Below are 23,240 nucleotides of genomic sequence, written 5' to 3'. Positions count from 1 at the left end.
GAAGCACGGTCCCGAGACCAGAGCTGGCAAGGAACTTGTGAAAAACTAAGAAAGTCTTCACAGTCATAATAAGTCTGAATCTGACATAATGAGACACACACCAGGCATACTCCCAGTAATAAAACATTTACTAGAGCAAGCAAAAAGGAATGCACATCTGAAAGAAACCTTCACAAGTGTCACAAAATCTGGTAGTTCTGGATACTTTTATAAACAAGATGAAAACAAATCATTTCAGCAAAAAAGGTTATTGTGGCAAAAGTAAAAAAAAAAAAGGTAATATACAATGAAATCAGATTTTAAAAACTGCTGAGGTTTATTTTTAATTAAGAAACATCTTAGGCCTAGGGAACAATTTCCAGAATACTTTCCAATCACAATAGCTCTGGGCACAACCTGTCAGGGACAGCTTCCCACTCTCCCGCATATCTGAAGGTTTGTGGCTGAGGAGCCAAAGTACTATTTCCCAAATGACCTGGCACACCTGTAACCTCATCCGAAACTTCCAAGGTTGTGCCTGCCTGCTGCCATTTGTGGAATCCCAAACTCAGTGCAGAGAGCCTGCCCACCTCACACTAACCCTTAACCTGGCCACTGGAAAAGAGAAGAAAATCTGTCAGGAGTCGGAAGAAAACCAAAACAAAACTAAACTACAGAGCACAGACCTGTACTCCACAGTTAGCTTTCAGGACAACCTGAACTGGCCCCTCCACACCTAAATAGGATTTCAGGAACAGATGGATGGCTGCCTAACAGCTCTTAAGTCTCTCAGAACATACCAGAAGCTCCATCCTAGCCAGAGCTCTAGCTCTCCCTGTGGCTAGGGCCCTGCTGAAACATGAGGGTTCAACACACAATGAGGACCAAAGCAGCTTCAAAGGAAGCTTAAGAAAAATGATTCTAAAGAAGGGGTCTTATTTCTAGGCCCTGGCTACTGATGTCCCTTAGGAGCCGAGGATCTTTGCATCTCAGATTTATGGGCCCCAATTTATCCCCCAGGACACAGCCATTTATGAAGAAGAAATCCTTAAAAAAAAAAAATAACACTCCACCCATTCCGTTTCATGCTTTTGCACACACCCTCTAACTGTCCCATCGACTCTTCTTGCGTTTGGGTGGCTCAGGCACAGCAAAGCCATCTGCTGTCTTGTCTGTCTTCAAGTCCGTCTTGCCGTCCATCCTGTTGTCCATCCTGCCGTCCATCCTGTTGTCCGTCCTGCCATCTGTCTTGCTCTCACGGCCACAAGCCTCTTTCCTGCTCTCTCCATTCCGACCATCATTCCCAACCCGGCTTTCCCCATGTCGACCGCCACTCCCATGTCTGTTCTCTCCGTGCCGGTGACCATCTCCATGCCGGCCACTGCTTTCTGGATGGCGGTACCCATCACCATGACGGCCATCTCCATGACGTGGACCATCACCATGGCGATTACCACTGTCTCCATGGCTATGACGACTGCTACCTCGGTTCTCTGGGTATCGCTCCCTATTCCCATTACCACTGCCACCACCAAGTCCTTCTCGACTGTTGCTCCCAGAGGCTGAGTTGTTGAGACCCTGGCTTCCAGTAGGTGAGTACCCTCCTGGAACACTGCTGAGGTTCCCAGCACTGGCAAAGCCCGGGATGCTCTTGGCAGCAGTGGCAATGGGGCTGTCAGAATTGGCATGGCCCTGTTGGGCTGAATTACTTGGGACTGAATTCAAGCTCCCTGCACTGGTCCACCCACTTGCCCCAGCAGCAGAGCTCCCAGCCTTCTGGTTGCTTAAACTGGCAGCCACAAAATGGCTCTTGTACTGCGACTATAAGAGAAAGAAAGAGTACATTTATGAGTGAGACAAAATTCAGAGAAAATGAATAAAGGGATAGATACAGAGTATAACAATTCTATATGTGCAGCAGAGCTCTATCAACCCTGATGATATTCTACTCTGCTCTTCCTCCCATGTGCTGAGTGAATGGGAAGAGAAGAATAGGCCCAATCTTCATCTCTACTTTAAATCCCATTTTAAATGGGAATCACTGAGGAAACCATTCTTAATGTGTGCAAATTCACTTTACAGGTGATATGGTCAGAACAAAATCTGTCATATCAAAGTATATCTCTATTCATACACAACAGTTGGGATTTAGTGAACCCAGGAAATAAACTAGAACAGAAGAGTCTGGAGCACAGGCTCTTAACCTGGATGTCCTTGAACTTTTTTTTGTTTGTTTTTGACAACTTTATTTCAATACAGTTGATTTCCTTTGTGATCTAATATACTAAATTTTTAGAAAACATTTTCTGAGAAAGGGTCCATAGGCTTCATCAGAGTTCTAATGGGTTCTATGACACAAAAGTCAAGAACCCCCAAGCCTAGAATCAGGTTCACATACCTAAGTGCCCAGCTCATTTAGGGAAAAATGGATTCAAAATCACATCAGAGCAAACTGGCCTTAACTAAAGAAGCATGGCAGTTGCTGCTTTGGAAATATCTTCTTCTACCACCCATGCCTTCTGTTCTTTTTATTGCTATAATAGGGAGTTCTCCCCAGAGTGCCAAAGCTGAATGTCAGACCTGGAAAGCTGCTTTCATCGCAGTCAGGCGGTCTCCCATGGCCCCTGTGGAGGGCTTGTAGGCCTCATAGTTACTCATCACGTTGCTGTTATTTCCTCGGTCCTAGGGAGTAAAGACACCCAAGATGATGTAAGAACTGCTGAAAAACCCAGACCTCATCTCAATGGGGAATCAGGGTTGGGGCTGCTAAGCAATACTATGGGGAAGTTTACTTCTACCTTTAAGAGAAAAGAGGCAGCAAAAGAGCTTAAGAACATAACGGGCATCTATTTCCTAGGGCTAAAAGGAGATATACCTGGGAGAGATGACTAGACGTTTAGGTAGCTTTTGTGCTGGCTAAGGAACATGAGTGACAATAAGCAACAGAGCTGGTTAGTAGGAGGTAATATTCTCTAGGCTTCAGGCTAAGGAACAAAACAGTTTCCACTCATTGTCTGCTACCTCCAAGTACCAGAAAATGCAGAATACGAGTTCAATTACATGGTAAGGCTGGAACTTGGCAATGGCTGTTCCCCCCAGCCCATGTCTCAAGAAAAAAATAGAAGAAGCTGGTTCCACTTAGACATGTTTTTAGTAACAAGCTCCAAAACAACTTTCTGAGCAGTCCTAACCAGCTCCCTAGGAAGCATGATGCATACAATTTTCTCAGTGACTTTCATGCTTGGCTCACCATTTATCTATCTTATTCCCCTGCCAAAATGCTTGGGGACTGAAATATCCATGCTAACAAACCTTCTAGCAACCTGGTCATAATTCCTCAACCTCATGGAACCGATTAAGAATTGGAAATTACGCCCTCTGCTTATCACCTTTATACATGTTCCACTCACATTAAATCAACCTCTCATTCTTAGCATGACCCCTGTTCCTCCAAGTCATTCCCTTTCTTTTCACTTATCTTTCCAACTCTGGTTTCAGATGCCCCAATAGCCAGCTTTGCACACGAGTTACTACTTTAATATTACACTAGCTCACATCTAGAGTCGCTTCGCTTCGCTGGCCATTGCCTTAGAATTTAAGTTCTCTGAGGGGAGGGACTGTGGCATTTCTTTCTGTGTCCCCACAGCTAGCAGCACAGCCAGGCTTAGTAAATGTGTGTGCTGTTAAGCTGAGTTGATTTTACTCATTAAAAATTCACATTACTTAACCTCAGCTGTGCTTTCACTGATGATCCATAAGTCATCACCCTTGATTTCTCTTTCGCATCAAGCATTTTTGATCACCAGATATTTTTTTCTTCCTTCATTTCACAAACACTATAACCTAGTTCTCCGACTTCACTCTATTCTGACCCACTGAGTTTTGTCTTCAATTTTCTTCTTTATACTCTTTTGCAATCTCATTAACTTTCAAAGCTTAATCTGCCTTTATAGAGAAGACTCCACAAATTATCCCCAAATCCGATCTTTGTTCCAAGCTCCAGGCCCACAGCTGTAACCCACTATATCAGATGTCACTATTTGCCTGACCCTCTTTCCCCCTCGGCTATCAAGGCCTGTTAATCCACTGGTGAAACAGCTTTTACATACAGCTCCGCCTCAGTCCAGGCTCTCATTACCACCCACCTGGATTCCTAAAAGAACCTACCTGAAGAGCTCTTCATACTTCCTGACAATCTAGTCTTCAAACTACTACCATACTCGAAATCCTTATGCATAGATCTGACCCTGTCACTCTCTGCTTAGCCTTGAGTGGCTCCCTATCTCCTCCTGAACAAAGTTCAACCTCCCGTGCCTAACATCCAAGGCCCTCTGCAAGCTAAACCCACAACTTTTTTCAGACTTAGTTTCCTCATCTGTAAAATGGACACAATAGCACCTACTTCACTCACAGGACTGTTGTGAGGATTGAATGAGGTAATATGAGCAAAGTACCTTGTAAATCTTGTAAGTATCATATGAATGTTAGATACTTTCAATCTAATCATTAAGTTTCACCCAAACTGGCCTTTCTGTCTCCAGAACAGGACCTTTCTTCCTACTATTCTTTTGCCAGAATGTTCCCCTTTCCTTGTCTAGTGATTCCTTACCAATCTTTTAAAGACCAAACTAAATAAGATTTAAGAACTAGAAGTTAACTTAGCATCTAGTGCAATCCCTTCATTTCAAATATGAAGAAACTGAGACCTATCGAGAGTAAAGATCAGAGGTGGTGAGACTTAAACCAGGTCCTCTCACCCCAAAGCCAGTGTACTTTTGTCTCGTGTGACTTGCCCAAAGCCACATAAGCAGTAGTATGTGACAGGGATTTGAACCCAATTCCAATTCCAAAATGAGCTCACTTTTCAATGCACCCCACTACTTGCTCAATGCTACCCTCCTCTAACCCCCAAGACTCCCTTTATTGGTAACCACTTCCCCATGTGAACATCATGAGCACTTCATTTTGCTCTGAATTTCCTTCCCCCACTAGACTGAAAGTTCTATGAGGACAAGGAAAATGATTTATCTAAATGTTTAATTAACCTTCCTAGGAAAAGTGTTCTGCAAACAGTAGGCACTTAATGAGCCAGGAATAGTCTTAACTTCATCCAAAACCTAGACTCAGGTTCCATTAGGACTTACTGTGTTCTCAGAGCCTAGACCAGGTCGTTCTCTGTAGCCAAGGCCTCCACCACCAATGTTCAGTTTTTTTCCTTTCCCTCCTTTAAATCGAGATTTCCGAAACCAGGCATTCTGCATGAAACACAACAACTCATAAAGTTACGGCTGGAAGGTAGCTGAAGCATATTCTATGTATGATTCAAGAAAAGGTGAAGGAGAAAGATGCTTCAGTAGAGCTCTACCAAAGACACCTAGCCAAAGACATCTGTGATAAGAGTCTATCTCGATTCTAAAACCTACTTCAGATCAAATTATTCTAAAGTAAGTGGAGTCTAATGGCCCAGGGTTCCTTTATGGAACTTCGGTGGTCTTGCATTATAGCCTACCTTGGGAAACAAAAAAGGCTGAGAAAGGAAGGCCCACAGGCACCTAGGAATGGCCTGCCTGGCTATCACACCCTTCCCAAGGCACGTGGATTCATTCTGTATTTTGTCTTACACAAAATATCCATTCAAGAAAGTGGCATTCTATCCACCACTTTTTCCACCTCTCCCCTGGGAACCACAGTGAAAACATCTGGGAATTTTTAGAGAACCTGTGTGTTCTAAAGTGAAAGAAGAGAAGCTGCTTAGGGACAACCTGGAAGAGTTGACCTCAAAGGCAGAGTCCCCAGACAAGAAGAATCTTCCAACAGCTCCAAGTATTAAGAAATGGTATAAGCAAGCCTAAAATATGATTCCTGCTTTTTAGAACAAAAAGGGAGATTTCTTATAGTAAATGGAGAGAGCTAAATTAGATTACGGCTAAGGTTCACCTAATGCATTTGGACCAGGCTTAATGGAGACAGACCATGACTAAATGTTGTTCTATTAAACTCCTGGAGAAAGGAATCTATTAAGAACAGAATAGCTCTGAGGTGGGCCTAGTTCCTCACCTGCATTGCTAGGTCCAGAAGTTCCTTGGTAACATGTTGATTGGCCCCTTCCATGTTCCTGACAAGGTCGCCAGCAAAATTGCTGTCTTTGGGAGTCAAGAGAGTATATGCCACACCCTTCTCGCCTGCTCGGCCTGTCCGACCAATTCTGTGCGTATGGGTGTCGATGTCCCGAGCCACGTCATAGTTGATGACAGTTTTAATTGAAGGAATGTCCAAACCACGGGCTAAAATACACAATCCCCCAGTTTCCCTAGTTTTAATTTGGGGTCAGAGACCAGAAATTTAGCTACAATGATTTAATTTCACAAAACCTTTCTTGCCAACTTCTATATAATTTGAAGGAGATAAGCACATTACTGTAGACATTTTTTTTTTGAGACATAGGGTTCACTCCCTCACCACCCCTACTGCATGTCTGTGATGCAAGGCTGCTTGCCTCAACTTTTATTTGACAAAGGATGCCTGGACACAGGGATAGTGTGCACTAAACACACACACACACACACACACACACACATGTATGTTAACCACATGCAAGAGAGACTTTATGGCGTACAAATAAATGCAGGAGCTTGTGTAGCTCCTCTCTTCTCAGGAGAAAAAATAGATTAAACTAATAAAAATATGTTTAAAACTTTCTGGCTTCAAATGGCAAAGGTAAAAACACATCTAACATTATTACTAGAGACTCAATGAGGGCACTTTGTTTCACTAAGTGTTTCTCAAAGTACATTCTAGTCACAAGGCCTCTATTTTAGAAGTCAGAAGCAAACAGTAAATTACAACATGGAGCTCAACACTCCAACATCGCAATCAAACGATCTGCTAACGTGAGGGACAAGACATAACAGAGCTCAGTCCATAGCCATCTGTCGTCCTCCTTAAGTACTAGTACTAGCTAAATAGAGCCGAGTTTCCTTAAGGTATGTAAGTTTGCAAATTTATTGGGGAAATCCTTCCTCTACCGTACCTGCAACATCTGTAGCCACAAGAACTGGAATGCCCTTTTTCTTAAAATCCGAAATGACCTTGTTCCTTTCACTCTGATCCATGTCCCCATGGAGCAGCCCTAGATTGTGTCCTTCCTGCCTGAGGTTGTTAGCTAGTTCATCGGCGTTGGCTTTCTTAGTTACAAACAAGAGGACACTTCCTGAAGAGGTGAATTCTACCAGACGCCGAGTGAGCCAGTTCCATTTACTGGGTCCGGAGTGAAGAATTTCTACAATCTGGGTCACATCTTCATTTGCCTAAGGAAAGGAAAAAATAGAAAGCCATAACACTGAGATCAAAATGGATTAAAATTATATTTTGAAAATGAATCCATGGAGTTTGAACAGTCTCAGTACTGGGTAACGCAAAGCTACAGACAATCCCAACCGCCTTTTTTGGCCACTGTGTAACTTCCCCAAATTTTTAAGCTGCCTCAAAATTCACCCCTTCCAGGAAGCCTTCTCCCCCGAGAAAAGGTTTTGTTCTGTCCCTGTAGAGCTCCTGTAGTAGCTTTACATCATGCTACTTTGCACGTACTTGACCTCCACAAATATCTTTCATTAGTGTGTGTAGGGTATCCTCAACTAGATTCTAGGGAAGACTATTTTCTTCCTTTTTTGTAACTCAATTTCTTGAATGGTCTAGTGGTTATAGCAGTGGTCCTAAAACTCAGGAAGCCCTTGGTTCAAATCCAGACTCTGACATCTTCTAATGTGACCATGGGCAAGTCACTTCACCTTCATGATCCCCTCCTGCCTTGCCCCTGTCCATCCAATCCTTCCTCTCCGTAACTGGCAAAATGATCTTCCTAAAGAGTAGGTCTGATCATGTCACCATCTGCTCAATTAATTTCAATGCCTATTACCTCTAGGATCAAATATAAACTGCCATTTAAATCTACTCATGACTTGCACCCTTCTGATCCTTCCAAGTCTTCTCACACATCACTAGCCCCTAAACACCCTCTGATCCAGCGATGCTAACATCGGCATAGCTTCTCACAGACGATGCTGTTGTTCCCCTTTTCCATGCCTTTGCCCTGGCCATTTCTGATGCCTGGAATTTTTTCCCTCCTCATCTCCACCTCTTAAGACTCCCTGGTTTCCAGCTCAAACACTACAGAAACCTTTCCTGTACTCCCCCTATCCCCAGCTGCTAGTTCCTTCTAGTCTACTGTTTTTTCTACCTCACTTTCTCTGTAACTTGCCTGAACCTGTTTAAATATTTGGATCCCCTCCTCCTTAGAATGGAAGCTCCTTGAAGGCATATTTCTGCCTCCAGGCCACCCCCACCCCCCATCATCAGCTTTTAGCACACTGTGCCAGCATTTAACTGGTTACAATCTACAGATGTGTGACAATAGAGAGTGTTCCCACACCAAGGGAATCGCAAATGCTTCTCCACATTAAAGTTTTCAAACTACTTGAAGGAATAATCCAATTCAAAGGGATTTGGATACAGTGGGTGCTTAACATGTTTGCTGAACGAATGGATGAATATTCCCCTCAGGATGAAACAACCCTTTCCCTTACATTGGGCAGTCTTCTCATTATGAGGTGAAAGTGTTATTACTGCTTAAGATACTGGAATAATGCCTAAGGTAAAAAGAAATTTTAGTTAAGTGCTAGTTCTCTAGGAAATGAGAAGTGAGAAGCACTCTATCTCCTCAGTCCCTCTCACTGGAGAGTGGAGCCACAAACCCAAAGCCATCGTTTAAGGAGGATGCTCAGCCCAGGTCATATCCTCAGTTCCACCTGGCCGCACTACCTTGGGAACTGTTCCACCATGTTCCCACATTGGCTGCTTTCCTGTACTTTCCCTTTCAACTTCTTTTTGTGTCTTGTCTTCCCCCATCAAAGAGTAAGCTCCTTGAAGGCAGAGACTCTACTTTGGTATTTCTATCTACAGCACTCAGCACAGTACACACTTACTGCATGTTTATTCACTAACTGACCATATGACAGAGGAGTCCGTCCCATGGCTTGCAGCAAATACAAGTACAAGTACTGAAATAGGAAAACAAAGTGGTTCATCCAGAGCATCAGACGGAGGACCACAGGACAGAAACATTTAGAGCCACTTGGACTGGGATAAGATCACATCTTAATCCAAATTATACAGATGAGGAAGGGTGCTGGCCCAGAGAGGGGGATCAGAAGGGAATAAAACTTTCTGAGTGAAACAGACCTACACCTCACAGGGTGCTACTCCTCTAAAACCTGACAATCCTACAATTCTGCTCATTGCTTATTTTACTTTTGTTGTGAATTTCAAAGTAAAGATTTTTAACCTTGTTCCATCTCCGATATTAAGGGAAAAGTCTGCTCATATCTTGTACAAAGAATCATTAAGGAAATTAAAATTCCCTTGATGGAAGTCTAAACTTCACTATGTTCTGGTGGTGGATGAAAGAAGAGAAGAAATACTCTGAATAAGACATTTTGAGGTTTAGTTGCAGAAACTTTTTTTTAGCTTCCCAGGGACATTTCTTCATTCCTTCTAACACTGGTACATATGATTTCATGGACTAACCAGAAACAACAATTTCTGGATAATACAAATAGTTAAGTATTCTCAGGAATCTCAAAAAGCTTGTCCTCCATCTACTGAGATTAAATGGTTCTATATTTCCAATGCATGGCACAACTGTGAACAAGAAATTTAAAGTTCTTCCCACAAGCATCTCTTCCTTAGTATTTCAGTTCTAGTCTGATTCCCTGGCAGCCAGAGCATTAATTCCAGATTTTAAGCTTCTCTTTCAGAGAAAAGGGAATTTCTGCCTTCTCCATCTCTGTTCAGAAATTACCTCTCCAATGTCTCCCTGTACCACTCGGATAGGATCAATCAGGATGTCTCGGGCCAGTTTTTCAATCTTTTTCCGGAAAGTTGCACTGAATAAAAGAGCTAAGAGAGAAATGAATTCTGTAAGATTTAAGAGAGTATCTCTTCTGCATAGAACCAAGTACCTATTAATTTGAGTTGAAAAATGAAGAGGAAAGACTTGCTTCTAGCTCCTCTCAAATACAGCTCTGCTCCTCAATCTATTACAAGTAAAATCCCAACATATACAGAAAAAAATGTTCACGTGTTTCTTCCGTCTTTATATTGACATAAAATTCTACAGAAGACACTGAGGCTGTCCTATAACTTATCTTCCCATGTCGATAATTTGATTAAGCCAATCAAAATCTGAAAGTCTAGGAATCCATTCAAATCGATTTAGCTTCTCCTGGAAATGTAAGGGTATTAAAATTTAGAAACAGCTTTGAGAAAGTAATTAATCTTCCCATTTGTATATTCTTTATATTTTTCCTAGAGTTTTCGTAGATGTTATCTCACAAATGCATTTTCCTTAAATACAGTAGCTTATGAACAATAGATGTTTTGTGCCAAAAAATAAAGAACACAAAGTGCCCTCATCATAGGACATTATGATATCATCTATACAAATTGCCCAAAACAGTTTCATACATACTCTGTCTATCAGGACGGACATGACTGGCTATGGATCGCACCTGATATTCTAGAAGAAAATAAACAAGAATCAGAACATTTATCTGACAAAAAGCTTAACATCTGGAGGGTAAAAAAGTCAGTCTCGTAAAAACTTCACATTACATGGAGAATGAATCAAGGAAGATAATCAAAAAGGATTTAGCTGCCTATTAAGTGCCAAGCAAAACGCTAGACACTTAAACACAAAGATAAAGAAACTTTCTGCCCTCAAGAGAGAATTACTTTCTGTAATCTGATAGCTTCACTACTTATCGGGAGTCCTAAATTCAGTTTTCTCCTTTTATCTAGTTGGAAAGTGTATCTAGATCTAGCTTACGACAGCTGAAAGGTTCCCCATGCAAGCAGCTAAGTCAAGGAGGTCAGCAAAAGAAAAGACTTGGAATGGTTGAAGTAAAGTATTGCATAGTCCAAAAAGCTATCTCAAATATAAAGCCCAAACAGGAGAAAAGGAGAGAAGAAATAATCCTTTATATTTGACAGGCTATTTTCAATTTCCCATGACTTCAACAAGGCACACTCCTCCAAAAAATGTTTCCTGATAGTAAACTACAGCAAATAGCTAATGCCATGCATAAGTCTGCAGAGACCAACTATCTCTTCATGTGTGCAGTACATGCTCATGGAAAAAGCATGCCTGCCTGAGACAGAGACATACCCTGCCCACCCCTGCCACCTCCTAGTCAGAGGATCTGTTGATTTTCAAGTAGATTTGTTAAGATAATACTAGTGAGACAGAAAAAAATTAATATCTTGAGGGTAAGGAACAGGAAGAACCAGTATTAATACATACCAAAACCCATGTCAAACATTCTATCAGCTTCATCAAACACAAGATAAGAAACTCTTTGGAGATTTGTAGCTTTCTTCTTCACATGATCAATCAGCCGACCCTTTGAGACACAAAGAAAGGTTGTAGATTTATAAAGATTTGCTTTAGGATGTTGTCTAATTTGCAATGTGATAGCATAAACACTCACAAAGTATAGTTCCAAAGCAATGATACCCAGATGATGATAATGACTCTTGTTCCAGACAAATATTTAAAAACTTGTGAAGACCCACTTAGGTCCTTTTCCTTCCATTAATTTGCATTTCTCAGCAAGGTTGACCAAACATTTTCACCAAAAGGTGTGAAATGTCACAATTCAAAGGCCTTTTTTTAGGGGTTCCAACTTTCAGAGACCATTCCCCTAGCCAGCTGTGATTTATCTTTCAGGTCCTGACCCTTTCAGTTACCAATGCCTAATTTCCTAGGACAGCGAAGGAAAGCCTCCTGGAAACAGCTAGATGGAACAGTGACCTCTGCTGCAGCTATATTTAACACGGTTTATTTTAGGGACTTCCAACCCTGATTTTGCAACAGAGATTATACTCTAAAGAGCCTTCTTTCTTTCTCACTCCTTTCATCTCCTGGATCTGCAGTGAGGCATCCTCCTGACAATACCAATTTCTTTGCCATCCTTTCCAGGACCGGCCTATACTTTTCTCTCATATTCCACTCCTACAGCTCACCGGCTGTATCAGGAGGACTGGTATGCTCTTTGCTCCCCACTGCCATATCCACACCTACCCTTGAGCACCTTCACTAAGCAACTTGTCCTTTGAGGCTCATTAATCAAACCTGCCACTGAGTCTATATGCTGACAGCCATCATGTGTCTTAACTCTAGTACATTGTTATTCCTTCCTTCCTTCCTTCCTTCTTCACTGAGCTCGGGCCTTGCTCACAGTGCTCTCATATTAGGGGACTTTGATGTACAGACTTATGTTCACTCCAGTATTCTAGCTCCACAATCTACTTACCTCTGTTACACAGAGGCAGTCGTATCCCTAACCTTGCCATCATCCACATGTCTTACTTCCATGGTCATGAATTCTATCATTCCTTTTGCCGTATCATCTCTCACCTTGTTCTGTATCCTCATCATGACCTCCATTCACTCCACCTCTCAGTTCTTTCCCAAGCCATTATCCCAGCCTTGACTTCTGTCTTATCAGCCTGACCCCTTGCTAAACCAACTCAACTCTATACTACCCTCTACAAAGTCTGGATTCCCTTGTCTCTTTATCCTCCCACTGATCATACCTTGTCAAGCACCAACCTAGTTTACCATCTGCCTCCTTCACTCCTATTCACATGCTGTTGAGAAGAAATCACAAAACTGTGCTGGCTGGGCCTCCTACAATTTATCTAATCTTAACTGGGCCTTCACTGTAGCAAAGCAAATATTATTTTCCTCCCTAATTGATTTGTTCTACTTCTCCAAACAGCTTTTTTAACCCTTCTTGTATCTCTTCAAGCTTCCCCTAACACTCCCTTCATTTTTCACCCACTAAATTGTAGCTACTCAGAGCTTCTCACCTCAATTCCAATCAGATATCCTCAATCATCTCCTCTTTCACTCCAACCCTAGATAAAGAAGGGGCTCCTCCTCACAAGGCACATCCCTCCACATGATCCCTTAATCCTATCCCCTCCCAATTTCTCTCATCATCATCCTCACTCTCTCTCATCTCCGATTCCAATCTATGGCTGCTTCTCTGGTACCTACAGCCATCGCCGTGTCTTCCTGAACCGCCTTCTTTTTGGAGGCTCTGATCTCTATATACTACTCTCCTTGTTCTCCTTCCACCTGTCTGACCGATTCTTCTCAGTCCCCTTTGCCAGTTCTTCATCTGTGTCACACCCTCTAATCATGTTATTCCTCAAGGCTCTGGCCTGGGCCCCCTTCTCTTTTCATTCTATATCATCTCAATTAGTGACCTCATCAAGCTTCTACTGATTCAGTTATCTCTATGATAGACTCTCTCCTGATCTAGACACTCACATCACCTTTTTTTCTCTTTGACATCACAAAGTGGATGTCCTGTAAGCATCTCAAATTCAACATGTTCAGAATAAAATTGATCATCTCTCCCCGCATAAACACTTACCTATTTTAGATGCTCTTATTACTTTCAAGTGTCTACCAACCACCCTGCAAGTCCTCCAAATCCCAAACCTTGGGGTCATCCTCTACTTCCTCACTTTCACTCACCATTTTTAACTGTTACCAAGTCTTGCTGTTTCTATCTTCACAACACATCTCATACACATCACCTCTCTACACTCAAGTGGCTGTGAGCCTGCCACAGAACTTCCTCACCACATGTCTGGATAATTCCAATAGCTTTCTAACTGGTCTCCTCACTTCAGTTTTCTCAGCACTTCAAATCATCCTCCACGCATCTACTAAGGTGATTTTTCTCCCCTGGAGCATAGATCTGACCATGTTACCCTCCTGTTCAATTACCCCCTATCAAATACAAATTCCTCATCTTGATTTAAAGCCTTGTAAAACCTAGCCCTTTCCTACCTTCTTACATAGGATCCAGTTATAACAGCTGCTAACTTAAACATATGACACTCCACCTCTGGTCTCTGTGCCTCTGGGCTATCCCTCGTGCCTGGAATGCTGCTTCCTCCTCACCTCCACTCCCCGGTTTCCTTCAAGAATCAGCTCAAATGCTACCTTCTACAGGAGGTCTTTCGAAGTCCTCCAAGCTACTGATGCTTTTCCCTGTTCAGATTACCTATACAAACTTTGTATATATCTTGTGTGTATCTAGGTTTGTTTTCTTCCACATCAGAATACGCTTCTAGGGACTCCTTTTTTGCTTTCTTTGTATTCCCAGCCCCTAGCACAGTGCCTGGTACACTGAAATAGAACAATGTCTAACAACCAGGAAGCTGAGCCATACTCACTGGGGTACAGACGACAATCTCAGCCCCTTCTTGAAGGGCTTTGGCCTGCTCCCACATGCTTCCTCCTCCATACACGGCCACAGATCGAAGATTGTACGCTTTCCCAAACCGCTTACACTCTGCATGGATCTGTTAATGATAGTTGGCAAACTCAGAAATTAGTACTTGTCACCACAAAGAAAAACCTTTTATTCAGAAAGTCAGAAAAACACAAAAAAATAATTTAACAGAAATTTTGAGTGTGACAATAATAGCTGACAATTACATGGCATTTGAAGGTTTATAAGCAGCTTTACACACATTTCCTCATTTGATCCCTACCATAACAACCACAACTTGAGTGGTAGCACCCTCATTGTACCTATGAGGAAAACTGAAGCTCTGAGAGACAGAGACTTGAAACAATTAGCAACTGTCAGAAACTCAGGTCTCTATCAACTCCAAGCTCAGCAATCCTGCCTTGCACCTGTGATGGGATTTATTTAAAACTTTCAACTATCAATTTGTCTGAAATATAAACTGACAACCAACCTTGGATCAAAAGCATGTTACTCAATAGGCTATCTAAAATCTTATGTTAAAAGTGAAGTCTCCTCATTCATCTTGATCTCGACCCTAAATTTTTACTAATTATAAAATAATTTTGAGGAAATGAGTGAAAGAAAAAATATTGTAACTAGTTCTCACAATGTTGCCTCTTAGGAAGAGTCTGATTGAAAAAGAAAAAGGAAGATAATGCTTCTTAGGCAGTTGGTGGAAATTAACTCCTCGGGCTATTTCAGGCCACTCTATGTCTGAGGCTAGGCTTCCTCAAATGCACCTTTCTTACCTGCTGACACAGCTCCCTGGTAGGGCACACAATCACTGCGATGGGTCCATCCCCTGGATCCAATTCCTTCTGATCCATGATGTGAATCAACATGGGCCAGATAAAGGCTGCGGTTTTCCCGCTGCCTGTTTTGGCAATGCCAATCATGTCTCTCCCACTAAGTGCTACTGGAACGCCCTGAAAAAGTAAGTGACACCTCAATTCCAAAGCTCTATTTAAGGAGAACTAGTAACAGATCAGTGACCATAGCCTCCATGACGAACAAAAAAAGAACATTCTGGGCTACATGAATAAGCGAAAACTCCTCTATCATCCTTAGATTAATGAAGAGAAAGACTTCCTTTAGGTCAATTTGTCACTAAGACACTTGCCAAAATAGAAACAGATCCATTTTGCAGGACTGAAAAAAATACTTAATGTGACTCCCAAGTGACTGAACTATCCAACCCTTTAATCTACAAATCCCAGGGGGCGGAGCCAAAATGGCTGCTGGAAAGCAGGGACTAGCGTGAGCTCCCTGCCGAGTCCCTCCAAAAACCTATAAAAAATGGCTCTGAACCAATTCTAGAACTGCAGAACCCACAAAACAGCAGAGGGAAGCAGGGCTCCAGCCCAGGACAGCCTGGATGGTCTCTGGGTGAGGTCTATCCCACATGGAGCTGGGAGCAGAGCAGAGCCCAGCATGAGCGGCACAGACCAACCAGACCAGGAGCCGGGCGGAGTGGGCCCTAGCGCCCTGAATCAGCGAGCTGCGGCAGTTACCAGACTTCTCAACCCACAAACACCAAAGACAACAGAGAAAGTTAGTGGGAAAAGCTGAGGGAGTGGAAGGAGGTCGCCATTCTGCCACCGCCCCCGGGGGGCAGCAGAGGTGGGGCAGCTACAGAAGTACAGCTGCAGCTGCTTCTGGCTCCAGGCCCACCTGGTGGGAGGAATTAAGTGGCAGATCAGAGCAGGAGTGAAGAGCCTTGCTGATGATCTAAGTCCAGTCCAGGTTGCGGGTTCTTGGGGAAGGAGGAGTGCTGGTGTGGCAGAGCTGGCGCATCCCCCCAGGCATGGAACATAGTTCTCTAAACTCTACAAGAAGTCATATCCCACTGAAAAACTCAAGGGTCAAGTTAGTTGGTTGGGAATATGGCTAGGCAGCGAAAACGCACCCAGATTCAGTCTCAGACTCTGGAATCTTTCTTTGGTGACAAAGAAGACCAAAACATAGAGACAGAAGAAGTTAACAAAGTCAAAGAGCGTACAACAAAACCCTCCAAGAAAAACACGAACTGGTCCCAGGCTATGAAAGAGCTCAAAAAGGATTTGGAAAAGCAAGTTAGAGAAGTAGAAGAAAAATTGGGAAGAGAAATGAGAAGGATGCGAGAAAACCATGAAAAACAAGTCAATGACTTGATAAAGGAGACCCAAAAAAATACTGAAAAATATACTGAAGAAAACAACACCTTAAAAAATAGGCCTAACTCAAATGGCAAAAGAGCTCCAAAAAGCCAATGAGAAGAATGCCTTGAAAGGCAGAATTAGCCAAATGGAAAAGGAGGTCCGAAAGACCACTGAAGAAAATACTACTTTAAAAATTAGATTGGAGCAAGTGGAAGCTAGTGACTTGATGAGAAATCAAGATATTATAAAACAGAACCAAAGGAATGAAAAAATGGAAGACAATGTGAAATATCTCATTGGAAAAACCACTGACTTGGAAAATAGATCCAGGAGAGAGAATTTAAAAATTACTAGACTACCTGAAAGCCATGACCAAAAAAAGAGCCTAGATATCATCTCTCAAGAAATTATCAATGAGAACTGCCCTGATATTCTAGAGCCACAGGGCAAAATAGAAATTGAAAGAATCCATCGATCGCCTCCTCAAATAGATCCCAAAAAGAAATCTCCCAGGAATATTGTCGCCAAATTCCAGAGCTCCCAGATCAAGGAGGAAATACTGCAAGCAGCCAGAAAGAAACAATTTGAGTACTGTGGAAACACAATCAGAATAACCCAAGATCTGGCAGCTTCTACATTAAGGGACCGAAGGCCTTGGAATATGATATTCCGGAGGTCAAGGGAGCTAGGATTAAAACCAAGAATCACCTACCCAGCAAAACTGAGTATCATGCTCCAAGGCAAAATATGGATTTTCAATAAAATAGAGGACTTTCAAGCTTTCTCAGTGAAAAGACCAGAGCTGAATAGAAAATTTACTTTCAAACACAAGAATCAAGAGAAGCATGAAAAGGTAATCAAGAAAAAGAACAAGAAAAAGAAATTGCAAGGGACTTACTAAAGTTGAACTGTTTTGTTTACACTCCTACATGGAAAGATGACGGGTATGATTCATGAGACCTCAGTATTAGGGTAGCTGAAGGGAATATGCATATATATATACATATATATATATGTTTATGTATATATGTATGTGTGCATGTGTATACATATATATATATACACAGAGAGAGAGAGAGAGCGGGCACAGGATGAGTTGAAGATGAAGGGAAGATATCTAAAAGAAATAAAATCAAATTAAGGGATGAGAGAGGAATATATTGAGAGAGGGAGATGGGGAGAGATAGAATGGGGTGGATTATCTCGAATAAAGGTGGCAAGAGGAAGCAGTTCTGTGGGAGGAGGGGAGAGGGCAGGTGAGGGGGGAATGAGTGAATCTTGCTCTCATCAGATTTGACCTGAGGAGGGAATACCATACATACTCAGTTGGGTATCTTACCCCACAGGAAGGAAGAGGGAAGAGGGAAGAAGATTAAAAAAAAGGGGGGTGGGGATGGAGGGGAGGGCAGATGGGGGTAGAGGTAATCAAAAACAAACACTTTCGAAAGGGGACAGGGTCAAGGGAGAAAATTCAATAAAGGGGGATGGGCTGGGAAGGAGCAAAATATAGTTAGTCTTTCACAACATGAGTATTGTGGAAGGGTTATACATAATGATACCCATGTGGCCTATGTTGAATTGCTTGACTTCTTAGGGAGGGTAGGTGGGAAGGGAAGAGGGGAGATAACTTGGAATTCAAAATTTTAAAAACAGATGTTCAAAAACAAAAAAAAAAGTTTCTGCATGCAACTAGAAAATAAGATACACAGGCAATGGGGCACAGAAATTTATCTTGCCCTACAAGAAAGGAAGGGAAAAGGGGATGGGAGGGGAGTGGGGTGACAGAAGGGAGGGCTGACTGGGAATAGGGCAACCAGAATATATGCCATCTTGGAGTGGGGGGAGGGTAGAAATGGGGAAAAAATTTGTAATTCAAGCTGTTGTGAAAATCAATGCTGCAAACTAAATATATTAAATTAAAAAAAAATCAACAAATCCCAATGACAGCACTTACTCCAGGGTCAAAGCCAAAAACAACAACCACAACAGTCTAATAAACACCAGCATATTTAGAATGGCACTTTTTCTAGTGGCAAAAACCCATCAACACAGTAGATGCCTATTCACTGAGAATTGGACAAACAAATCAATCAATGGGATGGAATAGCATTGTGCCTTAAGAAACAGTAACTATGAAGAATGTAGGAAGCTTTAAACAAGCTGATGTAAAGTGAACTAGGAAAACAACATATACTATGACACAATTTAAATGGAAAGAACAAAAAAACAGGAATTGAATTCTGTTTATTAGTGATGCCCAAGCTTGAACCCAAAGTAGAATTGTAAGGATGCAGCACCTCCCTCCTTTCTTTATGGATGTGGAACACTGCATACTGTTGGATCTGAATGTTGGTTAGTCTTGCTGAACTGATTTTCCCCCACCTTTCATTTTTTATTCTTTGTTATAAGGAATGACTCTCTGGTTATGAGAAAAAGAGGGATATGCTGGGAATGATAGAAACAAAAAGATATTTAAATAGGCACATCATATTATTCACATACAAAAAGTTCTCACTAAAAAAAACTGCTTTTCAGTGATGAAATAAAACAGATGGTGAAACACCTGTAGCATCAACTAAACAATCCCACAAAATTTCCACATTCTATGTATACACTCCGTGCTGCTTCTTTCATACTAGTAGAATTTTTAAGCTGTTCACTGGTCATAAGGTAATGTGGTTCAGTTCCTTGACTGGTTTCCAAAAAGTGTCAGATACTCACGGTTTTATATAGAATGGTGAGGTATTTATTTGTGTATATCTATAAAAGCCACAGAACTACACTGAAGACATGCTAATACAGTTTCTATTCTGGATAATACTGTTCTGAACTGATCTAAACAGCATTGGGTATTGCTTATATTTGCTTTGAGATGGACATTCCACTCAACCTACTTTTTTTTTCATGTTTTAACTACTCACCTGACACTGGATGGGAGTAGGCTGTGTGTACTCAGATTTCCGAATCTGATGCATAAGCTGCTCATCAAATCCAAAGTGAGCAAAACTACTTCCGGGTCTAGGTGGAGCAGCACCAGACACCTAGAAATCAGAAATGACAAATTTACTGACACCTTAATGACAATTAACTTATAGTTCAATACGCTTTTATCTGTAGTTATCATGTAGTGTCAATCATAGCCAAATCTGTTCTAATGTTTTGTACAAAAAAACTCCTGCATGAAAATTTAAGTGTATTCAAAATATATACTATAGGGTTATATATTTAATATATTATTTTTGCAAAGGCTTTAAGCCCCTTTCTCCCCATCAAAAATTTCTTTAGTATCTTTTAAAAGAAATATCATTGAGATGATATAACAATTCCAAAATACCCTGAAGAACTAATCTGTATCAATTAATACACTGTGCATTTATTTTACCCATAAGGCAAAGAAACTATAGAAAGTAAGATTAAAAAAAAGGAAAGTAGGAAAAAAAGAGTAGTTATTTCAAAAATAAAATTATAATATCTGCTGATAATTATTAAAGTGTGTTTGCAGACAGAAGAAATTATCGTAAAACCATAAAATTTTTTTGTGTCAACTGACACACCTGTCGCTTATCCCCCCAACTAGACTGTAGGCTCTTCTAGAATATCGATCCAGTCTTATCTTTCTACGATAGCCTCTAAACCACACAGTGCAGAAGTGAGCGATTCTATACTTGATTGATTCCAATTGCCACTGCCTTGTTTGTCCAAAAAGGATAACAGAGACATGATAAATAACTTGTAAATTCTCACTCAGTTCCTTATGCACTAATGTCCACAGAAAATAAAATCAAGATGCGTGACACCTCAGGAATTAAATCAGTCTTCTAAATGAGAAGAGCGAGCATGAGAGAACAAATTCGCAGCTATTTTATGTTTGGTTACCAAAACTTTGGCCTACTTAATTACCCTTATTTCACGAGCATTAGACTTAATGGTTCTCTTACCCGAAGATTGAGCTTATGTCGGAGATCTATCACCTGCTGTGGGGTGAGGCTGGTTATCTCTTCATGCTCATTGTAGAAATTTTTTTCAAATGGTGGATAGTCAATCTGCAGGTCCAATTATTCAAAGTTAGTTTAGAATTCAACAATCACGGTAATCTTGCAAATTTCATTTTTCATATAAAGCTCTGTGGTTTCTGAAAAAGTCACAATACGATTTTGATTCTTTGGTACTTCAACATATCTGCAATTCCATCAGTGTAAGTGATCTTTTCAATAAACTGCAAGCCATTTACCTTAGGATACCTTATATACATTAGGAGATCAGTTTACACTCATAAACTGATATAGCCTTCTCAAAAAAAATATTATTACTCAGTAACCAACCTTTCAGAAATGATCTCCAAATTGAACCAGCCAAAGCCCTAGTTTATTGCTGAGCGTGTATCTTTCCAGTTTAGTGAGACCTTCCAGATAGTATATTATGCCTCTCCATGAGGGTGGCTAAAAATTCGTTGCCTCCTAACCCATGACATTTTTAGACAGATAAAGTGGGAATCTGTTTTGCTTAACTGTATATTGTTACAACAGTTTCATTTTTTTTTTATTCTTCAATGGGGGGAGAGAAAATGGAAATATTTAATTAAAAAAGATTTTTAAAAAGAAATATCCAGAATGGGGGAAGTAATTGTTTTGATATATTCTGCCTGACAGGCCACAGTTAGAATATTATGTTCAATTTTGAATACCATTATTTTTAAAAATACATTGATAAACTCAAAGGAGGGAACCAGAAAGAAAGGCAAGAGGAACAGAAAACATGTCACACAACACAGTAACTAAGGATGTTTATAGGCTTAAGAAGACCAAGACAGATGAATGACGGTTATGTATAAACAGGCACATGACCTGTATTTGGCCCAAGACGGTAAAGCAAAAGGCAACAGGCAGAAGTAGAAATAAGCAGATTGAGGATTAACATAAAGCAAATATTCCTAATAATTAGAACTATCCCAAAATGGAATGGGCTGCCTTGGGAGGTAATGGATTTTCCCCTCATCAGACATCTTCAAACCGGATAGGATTAGTAATGATATCCTAAAGGGGATCACTTGTCAGGTTACACTGAGCTAGATGGCCTTTGATGTCCCTTCTAGATTTTATATTGTGTGACTCTCAGAACTTAGGGGTTCACACCCATGTCACAATGAAGCATTAGTAGCAGGCATTAGTATAGGATCCCCATTTTACAGATGAAGATACTGAGTCTCAGAGGTGAATGACTTGATCTTACAAGTAGAAAAGCCAGGCTCCAAACAATTCCTACATCTAATATGAATGTACATTTTCTATTTCCCCAGCTCTTGTATGGAGCAATATAAGAACCAATATTTCCCCATTCAGTTGAGAGAGCAACTGATAACACTGTCAAAAAGTATAATTGCCTTATGAAGATTTACTCTAAAGTCATCAACAGCAAGTACCTTAAATACAAATTCTAGAGTCTGGAATCTCTGACCCAACAACTTAATGGACAAAGCTGCAAAGTTCCAGCAAGCATTTTTGTTACACTATCAGACTATATGGAGAGCCACCATTATAAGAAGAGCCCAGGCATATACCTGACACAATATGACACTGTCATACCTCTGAATGATCAATAGGAGGAAGAGGATCAATGACTTTTTTGGAGGGTGCAATGGGATTTCCATCACTGTCATACTCCAGGTTATCTTCTTCTTCTTCCTGAACCATACCAGCAGTAGGGTTTTCTGCCATGTATCGAAAATAAGCTTCCTGCAGGAAAACACAAAAGTAAAATCACACCCCAACACAGGAGAGAAAAATTTTCTTGTTCCAGTAATTTGTGCATAAGTTTATCAGATGGTCGCTCACTTTACACACTTATCATGTAGGACAAGATGTTCACTAGTGATGAATCTTCTAATATCAATAGTCAGAAAGTCCAAAGGAAGGACAATCAAAGGAAATGAGCAAAACAGCTATGATGTTCAGGCAGTATCACAGAATAACATGGTTTCTGAAAGAAGATAATGACTCAGAAATGGTGTCCCACAGCCCAGCTTCCTAAGATGTGTTCTATACCTTCTGTCCTTGAGGTTGCAGAACACACACTGCTGTCCCACCAATACCAAGTTTGGAAGCTGTTCCAAAATAAAATGCCACAAACCTGGAAAGGGCTACTGCTCATTTCTGTTCCCTCCACACCATCCCAAAACTGAGGAGGGAAAAACTAGCACTTCACGGTCAATATATAGTTAGCAACCCATTTTGATAGACAAGAAACCTCGACAGACCCTCCAGAAAAGGCATCAGGTGAGAAGCTGCTAGCGGCATACATAGATTCCACGCTACACTGTTAAGTCTAACATCTTGATTTACCAAAATGGACACTAATTTTGGATTTAAATATTCAAACCATAAAAACTCGGTCTTTAAAAATATTACATCAAAGTTTCCTTATTCAACATGGTGGAAAGCCATGTACATTTTTATATTATTCCTTTGCTATACATTTGGAAATGCATCAAGTTAAGTGAAACTATTTTCTGCTGACTTCAGGAATGGCTGAGTCTTTATTTCAATGAAGTTAAGCTCTGGTTTAACCCTAGTATACACTTTTGGGGGGGGTAAAAATAAAAGATAAAAATACTGCATAGGAACTCACTTGGTCATCTTCCTCTTCAATGTCATCTCGAATACCCCTGGAAAAACAAGCGGAGAAACAAACTTCCCTGCAAATGTTCCACATACCCAGCTCCAAACTTATAGCAGAT

At 41.0% G+C, this 23,240-nt stretch overlaps 1 protein-coding gene across 3 annotated transcripts in view; it reads right to left on the bottom strand.

Moving 5' to 3' along the window:
* Positions 1-107: 107 nt before the first annotated feature.
* Positions 108-23,240, bottom strand: part of DDX42 (DEAD-box helicase 42) — a 45,292-nt gene continuing 22,159 nt past the window's right edge. For 2 of the 3 annotated variants that reach the window (XM_036757996.1, XM_036757995.1), the window contains 14 exons: positions 23,132-23,168; positions 22,090-22,239; positions 20,446-20,550; positions 19,429-19,548; positions 15,119-15,295; positions 14,290-14,418; positions 11,336-11,435; positions 10,505-10,552; positions 9,836-9,933; positions 7,010-7,286; positions 6,037-6,263; positions 5,124-5,234; positions 2,560-2,661; positions 108-1,800 (listed from right to left, as the gene is read on the bottom strand). In XM_036757996.1, the coding sequence (XP_036613891.1) occupies positions 1,084-1,800; positions 2,560-2,661; positions 5,124-5,234; positions 6,037-6,263; positions 7,010-7,286; positions 9,836-9,933; positions 10,505-10,552; positions 11,336-11,435; positions 14,290-14,418; positions 15,119-15,295; positions 19,429-19,548; positions 20,446-20,550; positions 22,090-22,239; positions 23,132-23,168 (2,398 nt within the window). In that variant the 3' untranslated portion in view covers positions 108-1,083. The remainder of the gene's footprint in view (positions 1,801-2,559; positions 2,662-5,123; positions 5,235-6,036; positions 6,264-7,009; positions 7,287-9,835; positions 9,934-10,504; positions 10,553-11,335; positions 11,436-14,289; positions 14,419-15,118; positions 15,296-19,428; positions 19,549-20,445; positions 20,551-22,089; positions 22,240-23,131; positions 23,169-23,240) is intronic. The other variant, XM_036757997.1, reaches the window with a different exon arrangement.

This window comes from Trichosurus vulpecula, chromosome 4 (assembly GCF_011100635.1).
Source record: "Trichosurus vulpecula isolate mTriVul1 chromosome 4, mTriVul1.pri, whole genome shotgun sequence".
Taxonomy (NCBI): Eukaryota; Metazoa; Chordata; class Mammalia; order Diprotodontia; family Phalangeridae; genus Trichosurus; species Trichosurus vulpecula.
This window is presented reverse-complemented; position numbering and strand designations above follow the sequence as displayed.